At 28.2% G+C, this 10,000-nt stretch overlaps 1 protein-coding gene across 1 annotated transcript in view; it reads right to left on the reverse strand.

Annotated features, from left to right (window-relative positions):
* Nucleotides 1-3,884: 3,884 nt before the first annotated feature.
* Phum_PHUM157150 (AMP-activated protein kinase, gamma regulatory subunit, putative) overlaps nt 3,885-10,000 on the reverse strand; it is a gene marked incomplete at both ends in the record, with an annotated part of 6,603 nt that continues 487 nt past the window's right edge. The window contains 12 exons of the mRNA XM_002424819.1: nt 3,885-4,048; nt 4,180-4,420; nt 4,521-4,724; nt 4,822-4,994; nt 5,126-5,278; nt 5,359-5,496; nt 7,083-7,131; nt 7,619-7,764; nt 8,836-8,996; nt 9,132-9,285; nt 9,349-9,465; nt 9,561-9,990. Coding sequence (XP_002424864.1) covers nt 3,885-4,048; nt 4,180-4,420; nt 4,521-4,724; nt 4,822-4,994; nt 5,126-5,278; nt 5,359-5,496; nt 7,083-7,131; nt 7,619-7,764; nt 8,836-8,996; nt 9,132-9,285; nt 9,349-9,465; nt 9,561-9,990 — 2,130 coding nt within the window. The remainder of the gene's footprint in view (nt 4,049-4,179; nt 4,421-4,520; nt 4,725-4,821; nt 4,995-5,125; nt 5,279-5,358; nt 5,497-7,082; nt 7,132-7,618; nt 7,765-8,835; nt 8,997-9,131; nt 9,286-9,348; nt 9,466-9,560; nt 9,991-10,000) is intronic.

Here is a 10,000-nt window from a genome sequence, read left to right on the forward strand (position 1 = left end):
CTTTTTTTTTTTTTTTTAGCACATAAATTATTGTACTGCATTCATTTTTTTTAATCGTCTACAAATAACAACAATAAATATTATTAAAAAAAAAATTAAGTAAATACATAAATAATAATAATAAATAACTGACTTTGCAATAAATCAGTTTTTTTTTTTTTTAATTTTTAAATTATCTACCCGAAATGTTTTTATTACAGTGATAAAAGCACATTAATGACCCGAAATAGCAAAATAATTTAACGATTTTCTTTTCTTTTCCTCCATTATCATCATTATTATTATTATTTATTTTTTCTTTCGAGTGCAATGAAATCAATAACGACCGTTAAAATAATTTTTAATTTTTTAAAACGCAAATCAAATATAATTTTTATTCATTGTGGTTTATTATTATTATTATCAATCGTTAATTTTTATAAATAATAATAATAATCAAAAACATTTGAATAACAAATTAATTAATTAATTACCTGGCAAGAAAAAAATTTTGAAAATTTTCATTCGCGAACGAATCGAAACCAACAAGTGTTTAAAAAACGTTTTTTTTTTTTTCTCATTTATATTATTAAACCGATAATTATTAAATAATAATTAAAATAAAATAATAAATAAATAAGTTAATAAATAAATAAATAAAACGGATTCGAAATCTTTTATTAACCCGAATTTAAAAATAATTATTAATTTATTAATTTATATAAACGATGTAAACGCGTCGATTGATGCAAACAAACTACCGTTTACGTCATCGTCAATAACGGAAATCGAATGATTCGAATCCGCCAATGAGAAAGCAGGAAATTTTTTTTATCCGCGTAAATAATCGTCGGCACCGGAAGGAAGTTTAATAATTCACGATTTCGTTATTATTTATTTACTTCCGGTCAAGGCACTTTCACGGATCGGTTCCATAACAATTTTTTTTTTTAAATCGATTTTCATTACTATTATTATTATTACAATTAATTAATTAATCTACGTTTTTGTAAGTTTTAATAAATTAAATAATAATAAAGCAAATGGAAATTGACGAATAATTAATTTGACAATTTAATTTAAAAAAAAAAACAATTCGTGGGATTGTAAATTAAATTAAAATATTATCATTATCATTATTATTATTTTTCAAACGGTTTCCGGTTGTTTTTAAAAAGATAATAAAAAAAACAAAACATTTTTTATTTACATTAAAAAAAAAAAAAATTGAAATGAAATGAAATAAAATAAAAATTTCAAACATATTTTATCATCATTATTATTAATAAAAAAGCAATAATAATAATAATAATAATAATAATAATAATAATAATAATAATAATAATAATAAATTTATCTTCTCATATATATTATATTAAAAAAAAAAAAAACTTTTGTAATTTTTGCCGCAATTTTTAATCAAAATTGCAAAAAATTTTACGTCGCACCAAAATTACGAATCCTTTTATTATCATCATCATCATTATTATTATCATTATTATCATTATTATTATTATGATTATTAAAATCGAATTAATTAATTAATTATTAATTAATAAAGCGCAATTGTAACGTTTAAGCTGTTTTTTTTTGTTTTGTTTTGTTTTTTTCTCAATAAAATATTTAAAAATTTAATTATTATCATTATCATCAATATGGCGAATCATTTTTTAATTAGTTTTTTTTTTTTTTTATGATTTACGTCATCGTTTTTTTGTAAATATTTTTTTATAAAAATTATGTAGGAAAAACGGTTTTTTTTTAAACACAGAGAACGCCAATGCCGCGTTACAAACAAGAAATGATTGTGATTGAATGATTGATTGAATGAATGAATGAATGAATGATTGAATGAATTGATTGTTTTTTTTTTTTTCAAAATAAATTTTTTAATTATAATAATAATAATAATAATAATAATAATATTTTTCTAAGACGGTGTATTTAAAAAATTTTTTATGAATAAATTTGCATTTGAAAAAAATTATATTAATCGGTGACGTATAAAATCCTTTGTGTCGAACAAAAGCACGAAAAGCAACAGCAACAGCAGAAATAATAATAATAATACTGATAATAATAATAATTTAAAAATTTTCTATGAAAAAAATCTAAAAAAAAAAATTACGGTAATTGATTCATTGCTTCATTTTTTTTATTATGTAACCGTCATTTTTATCGTATTATTATTATTATCATCATTCTCATTTTTTTTTTTTTTTCAAAATGCAAATTTAATAAAAATGATTAACGAATGAATGAATGAATGAATGAAAAAATTTACAAGGTGATAAAATTATTTTATTTAAACAAAAAAAAAAAAAAAAAAAAAAATGAAAAATCATTTCGAATACAACACATAAAAATTTACGTGAGAGAAAATAAACACGTTATTTATTATTATTATTATTATTATTGTTTAAATTTCCCCCCCTTCCCGATTATTTATTTTATTATTATTATTATTATTATTATTTATATTTTTATTATTATTATTATTTATATTTTTATTTTTATTATCATCATTATAATATCATCGCGTATGAAAAATGTTAAAAAAAAAAAAAAAGAAACTTTGGCAAGCTTAAAAAAAAAAAAGTAATAATAATAATACTATACGGATAATAATGATAACAATAATAATAATGACTTGCATTAAAAAAAAAATAAAAAAACGATTCGATTCTTTTTCTATCTCTCCCTCTTCCTCTTTCTCTCACTCTCTTTCTCTCTCCCTACCCCTTTTTCCTCTTCCTTCGTCTTCCTTCACAAAGTTTTATTAAGAAATATATATATATATATTTATTATCATTATTATCATTTTTAGAAAAATTTTTTATATATATGTTTTTGTTAATATTAAAAAAAAAATTTGTTGCATTCGCGATTGTGTTTGTGTTTGCCTTAGCATTTGCGTTTGTTGTGTTTGTGTTCTCGCGCACGTGCATACACACACTTTTTCCCACGCGTAAAATACAAATCATAATAATAATTATATATATATATAAAAAAGTTTTAATGTAAGTAAAATTCTTTTTTTTTTTTTTTTTTTTTTTTTTCATTGAACCATTTGCAATAATTAAAATAATTAAAAAATAATAATAATAGTAATAATAATAATAATAATAATAAAATTTTTGTTCATATTAAATTATTTAATTTTAACAAAAAAAAAAAAATTAACAACAAAAAAAAAAAACTAAAAAATTGATTGAAAATTAACGGTTGGAAATTAATTAATAATAATAATAATTATTATTTAAAAAAAGTACGCGAAAATAAAGGGCAAATGTTTAATAATAATAATAATAAATAATTAATTTTATGATTTAAAAAAAAAAAAATTTTTTTTTTGTTTATATTTTTCTTTTTTTAATAATATCTTTCGATACTTTTTCTTTTTCCCTCCTTCTCCCTGCCTCTCCCCTCCCCCTCCCCCTCCTACCCCCCGATTTAATAATACCCGATTAAAACCTTTTGTAATTTCTTTTTTAATATTGATATTATCACGGAGTGACGACAAAAAAATTTTCTTTTTTTTTAATGTCTTCTTTCACTTTTTTCTCTTCCTCCTTCTTTCTCCTTTTTCTTCTTCTTTTTCTTCTCCTTCATTTATCCGCTTATCGATTTCCCGAAAGTTTCAAAATGGAAAAAAAAAAAAAAAATTTATTCTCCACCCGTGACGGCAACTTCTCTAAAACTCGGTTGCGTCGCCGATGACGATTGTTGTCCGGGTGTAGGTGAATCTCTGAGCATGGAATTAGTACTTGCAGATCTTGAACCTAAACCGGAAGCAGGTGGTGACGTAGTTCCCGAACTCAAACCGTCACCTGTAATAAACGTTTTTCTCCGATAACCCGCGAACAAAAAATTTCACAATTTTTTCTCATTAATTTTTCCGAACGCTAACCTGCTGCGTTTAATTTTTCCGACAGTTCATCCGAATTGACTTCGTCGTTTTCATTGTCGCTTTCGGGTATCGTATCCGATGGTTCCTGAGTAGTATTTTGAGTCGGATTCGATTGACGCAATGATTTTTTCTCCGAATCTGCGGCAGAACCATTTTCACCTTCTCCAATCGAAACAAACGCGCATGCGCAAAAAAAGAAAAAAAGAAAAAAGTAAAAAATTTTGTCGGTTGTTTGCTTCCCGTCGTCGGGATAAAAACAAAAAAAAAATAAAGGAGAAAAAAATATTCACCACCGGGTTTAAGAACTAAATGAAACAACAAATCCGACAATGAAATAATTCCGATGACTTTATCCGAATCATCGACGACGACCAAACGATGAACTTCCGCTCGAACGATTCTCTCCATTATTGTAAATAATTTTTCATCTAAGGTACATTTTTGAACGCCTTCAAACCATTCGTTACGATGTTCGTTGGCTTTTTTTAAAGACACGTCGAGGTTATTGTATGTTTTTTCAGCCGCCAAATTCTTTAACAACAACAACAACAACAATAATAATAATAATAATAATAATAATAAAGTTAAAAGGAGAGAGAGAGAGAAAGAGATAGAGAGATGATTTACTCACGATGACGTCAAATTTTGCAAATATATCCACAAGTTTACCATCTTTGTCTATCATCGGCAATGCGGACACTCTCCTTTCGACAAATTTTTTTAATGCTAATATAATTGATGTGTCTTCCGTTGCCGTTTCGATACCTTCGAACGTACCTATTTTGAGTTCTCCCAGAGTTTTGTTCATGTACGAAGGCTTTGGTAAATCGTTTATCTAAATTTTTTTTAAAAACAATAACATTTGTTCGTTAACACACACACGTTTCAAATTCCAAAAAATTTTTCTTTTCTTTTCCCTAATAAATACTCACGTATAAAAATAAAAAGCGTAAAATTCTTTTATGAGTGAGTATGTACAAAACGTTACCCGTTTCCGGATCTATAACCGGCAACCTGTGTATCCGGTTATTAATTAACGTTTTTATTGCATCGTAAAGACTCGAATCTGGAGAAATGTAAACCAACGGTAAAACTTTTAAAACATCTGGAAAATAAAATATCGAAAATGAGCGCGTTATCAGACATAGGCTGATAAGGGATACAACATGAATGCATGCAACAGACAAACAACAAACAACAAACAACAACAAGATAATGATAACGTTTCATAATTACTTCTCCACGTGTCTAATTTGTGCTCTTCCAATTCGTCCATAGTAACGCTCGGCGATGTGTAATACATTCTTAATATTTTTATAAAATCCGTTATTGTTAACATTCCAACGAATTTTTGTTTTACGCTATCCCATAACGGAGCCGCTCTCACACCTTAAAAACCAAAAAGTGATCAATCAATTGATCACGTTTGACTAATGACACGAAATCATTATTATTATTATTAAACTCACCGTTATAAACGAGGGCGAAAAAGGCTTTTTTGACTAATAGTTGAGTGTCGAAAACGACTAACTTGGCACTAGTTGGTATGAGGTCGTAACATTTGTGAAAACGGAAAAACTTAACAAATATTTGACTTTCATCTTCCTCTGTAATAAAACAATCAAATTAAAAAAACGTTAAAAAAACAAACGCTTACCCTTTTTCCCTTCCCTTCCCTTCCCTCCCCTCCCACCACCTTTTTTCAAAATGAATTACATTTTTCGATATATCGGAAATCAATATTCGATTACTTATTTCGGTGAAAATTCCCATTTCTACGGTCTCCATTAAAATTTAACACTTAAAAAAAAGAAAGAAAGAAAATGCACAAAACAAAACGCGAAAACCGACCAACAACAACAGAGCATAGAGTAATACAATCAATCGAACGCAAACAAAGTTGGCAACGCTTAAATTTAAATTTTATTCCTTAACGAGGATTCGTTAAAATTTTTAATTTAAAAAACACTCGGTAGATGTCGCATTATAAATAATTACATAATCGACAATAAGGTGAAAATCCAATTTTCGTTTTTCATTTTAGAAAAATTACAACGGATTCGATCGTTTTATTTAAACGTTTAAATCGAAAATACCTTGAAGCAAAGAACATAATGTTTCCTGCCATGCCGGATCGATTTCTTCAAATTCTTTTATTTTATCTAATGCATATTCGTCTTCTTCGTCGATTGTATCAAGTTGAAAACCGAAAGCGTTTGAATAATAATGAAAAGCTATCATTCTTAAAAACCATTTTATTTTTATTCACACCCTTTTTTTTTTTTTTTTTTTCTGTTTCCACGTTTTTTTTTTTCCTATTGTAAAGAGTCAAAAAGTCATGACGAATCGAAAAAGATTTTTTTTTTTGAATTATAAAAAACTCGAAATCAAATCGATATATCGATACGATCGAGGAATCGAAAACGAAACCAATGTACTATACACGTTTGTATTAGTAAATACATAACCTAACCAAACAGAAAATTATTTATTCACTGACACTTGACTTGAGAGAGAGAGAGAGCGAAAACTAAAAATAAAAAAAATCCCAAAAATAAATTGGCGTCGATTAAATAATAATAATAATAATAATAACAACCGAGAAAAAGAAGAAAAAAAGAAAAACACGGGAACGTCCGACGAAAAATCTAGAATCCGACTAAAAAAAAAAAAAATAAAAAAAACGTTGTAAGAGAAGCCAAAAAATAAAAATCCATGGATTGGCTAAAACAAAAAAAAAATTTTCAGTTTGGCCGATCACCTCATACAATGATTACGTCATCATTTGTCAAAATTTCGAATAGAAAATTTAAATTTTTAAACGTGGAAGCAAGCAATATAACGTGGTAGAAATCGGTCAAACGACAAATACCAAATCTAATTAGACCATGGCATTGGGGGGAAACAACAACAACAACAACAACAAACACGTTATTTTTGGCTGTAAAAAATTTTTAAACACGACAATAACGAAAAAAAAAAAAAAATATGGCTGCCAAAAAATTTGAAAGAAACCTGTCGGAAAAATTGTTGCTTTCTCTCTCTCTCCCCCTCTCACTCTCCCTTTCTTTCTTTCTTTCCTTTTCTTTTTTTCTTTTACGACTTTATAAACATCTCGAAAATTCGATAATTCACACGTGATGATTTCAAAATAAATAAATAAAAAGTAAATAAAATTTTTAAATTTTCTTACCAAGATCCGACATATTGACCTTTTCCAAAAATGGATCGGCAACTGGAAGCTGAAACAAAAAAAAAAAACAGGTTCGATTAATCGATTAATCATTAGTAAAAAAAAAAAACAAACAAATCTCGAAATGAGGTGAGGAAAAGATGGGGGGGGGAGAGAGAGAGTAAGAGAAAGAGAGAGAAAAGTAATAATAATAATAATCGAAACATTTGTGATAAATAGACAATGTTTAAAAATAAACAATCGAAATAAAACGTCGTGGCAGGAGATAAGGAAAAAAAAGCCAACAACAAAAAAGTGACGTTAGAAAAAATTTTTTTTTCAAGGATAAATAAAAAAAAAATGGCGGAAATTAATTTTTTTTTCCCTCCCCCCCTACTTTTTCGACGTTAGTGACACGTTACCAAAAGTTTTTTTTTTCAATAAATAAATAAATCAATTAATTAATTAATTAATTAATTAATAGTAATAATAATAATAATGATGATGATGATGATGATAATGATGATGATGATAATGATAATAAAATAAATGTTTACCCCTCTTGAATCTCTGAAAAGTATTGCGGCATGATGGGGATCTAGAAAAGCATCAGAAGCTCTGTGTGGTCCATGAGCGGAATTAACCGGTCCGAGAGATAATCTTCTCCTTTCGGGATCCAAAGAACTCCTCCTGAGAAGTGCACCTGGAAAAATTCGACAAACCTTTTAACATTTATCCATAAACTTTATCCATTCATTCATTCATCCATCCATTCATCCATCCATCCATCCATCCATTCATTCATCCATTCATTCATCCATTCATTCATTCATTCATTCATTCATCGATTATTATTAATAATTCTGGAAAAATGTACGGGGAAATTTTAAAAAATATTTTCATCTCATTAATAAAACGTGACCGATAAACAGGAATGATGATAATGATAATAATAATAATAATAATGACACTATTTCAAATTAACGCCATTAAATTCTCAGCAATCTCACGTACATTAAATATATATAAAAGAAAATCGAATGATGACGTATTTATGAAAACTTTCAGTAACCATTTTCCCGCAATTTCATCTTCCTTATCTTTACGATTCTGAACTAATTTAAAAAATAAATACAACAAACAACAAACAACAACAACAACAAAAAATAATCGAAGAATAACCTGATTTTCTTTTTTCCCCCACCCTCCCCCTCCTCCCATAATCTCTCACACATCCTTATCTCGTCGTATTTGTTACACTTATACGCGCGTACGATAAAACCTAAACGTGCGTAACGCTTAAGGCACGTACCTGAGTCTAAGAGAAAAAAATTAATCTACAAAACAATTTGAAAAATATTGTTTTATGACGTCATTTCCGTCTCTTTAGTAAATGTTTCAAACATTTTTCCAAATCCCAAAGTTCAGACTTACGCGTTTTTTTTTTTATACAACCATTCCGTGTCCAATTCATTCATTCATTCATTCGCATTTGTTTATAGCATATTCGAGGGTTTCGTATAAACCATTTTCACGCGCACACCCACACATTCATTACATCTCACTCAATTTTCTGACAATCGAAATGGCAACCTTAATTGATTAATGATTCGTCGTGACGATTTTCACACCCATTTTATTATTATTATTATTATTACCATCATTATTGTATTTCTTTTAATAAAAGAGGAGGCGGGAAGGGGGAGGGGGAGGGGAGGGGGGGTGTACGCACGTGCTCGTGTGCGTTCGCGCTAAACTCATCATTTCAACTCACCCTCCTTAACTATGGTTTCGTATATCCTGTACGTCGTTTCGCAATCCGTTAAAAATTTTCTAGAATCTCCATCGTCCAATGATTTCGACCTGGTTCTAAATTCTTTACCACCGAAAATAACATCATCAGGTTTGGGAACCTCGAGAAAACAGCTCGTTTTTCTTCAAAACGGATAATAATAAAATTACGATAATGATAATGATAATAATGATAACAATTGTCACACGTTATTTATTCTTTTCTTTCTACAATAATAATAATAATAATAAAAATGAATAATAATTCTGAACGCCCACCTAGTTTTTTTTTCAGGTATCGGATGTACGGATTTGGTTTCGTACACGGGTAGGTTGAGATATTTCGCATTGTGTTGTAAAAATTTTTCCGCTTTTCCAATTATTTTCCCATGTAATTTTCCAGTCGATTTTTTTTCACTTTCGCCATTTTCAACTTTATTACTAATATTATTATTATCGGTACCGTAAATATTATTATTATTATTAATATTATTACTATTCGGATTTGATTTCCTTCTTTCGTTTTTGTTTTTAATTTTCATAAATCCCTCTCCAGAATTTTTTTTCGTTCCCGTCGTTCCCGTCGTTGTTTTCATTTCGTTTTTCAAACCGACTAAAAAAACAATCATTTTTTATAAAATGAAACATCATCGTTTGTTCTTTCATCCGTTTGTTTGCCTTTGTTTGTTTTTAACGTATTATACGTACTCGTGCCATGACTTTCCGGGGATTTTTTCGACGACGCATCATCATCGTCGTCGTCGTCGCGATTCGTGGATTTATCTTTTCCATTAAAAAAAATCCCTTCCGTCGAACTCCACCATTTTGTTTTTTCGTTACCGTTTCCTTTTCCCGGAGATTTATCGTTTTTATTAAACAACAACAACCATTCCGTCGAACCCCACCATTTTGATTTATCATCAGAGGATTTTGACGTTTTACGTCCCGAATTATCCAACGATTCTCCCGAATCCCACCAAGAAGATTTTCTTTCTTTATTCCTGTTCGGTGATTTACTATCGCTACTACTCCGTCGATCGGAACTGAATGGGGGGCCAGAAAAAAAAAAAGAAAAAGAAAAAAGAAAATCGTAAAGCGTTCGTTCTATTTCCACGTCAACGTGTAAAATACGTGCATGCTGCAATCTT

The sequence above is a fragment of the Pediculus humanus genome, genomic scaffold (genome assembly GCF_000006295.1).
Source record: "Pediculus humanus corporis 1103172107500 genomic scaffold, whole genome shotgun sequence".
NCBI classification, from domain to species: Eukaryota; Metazoa; Arthropoda; class Insecta; order Psocodea; family Pediculidae; genus Pediculus; species Pediculus humanus.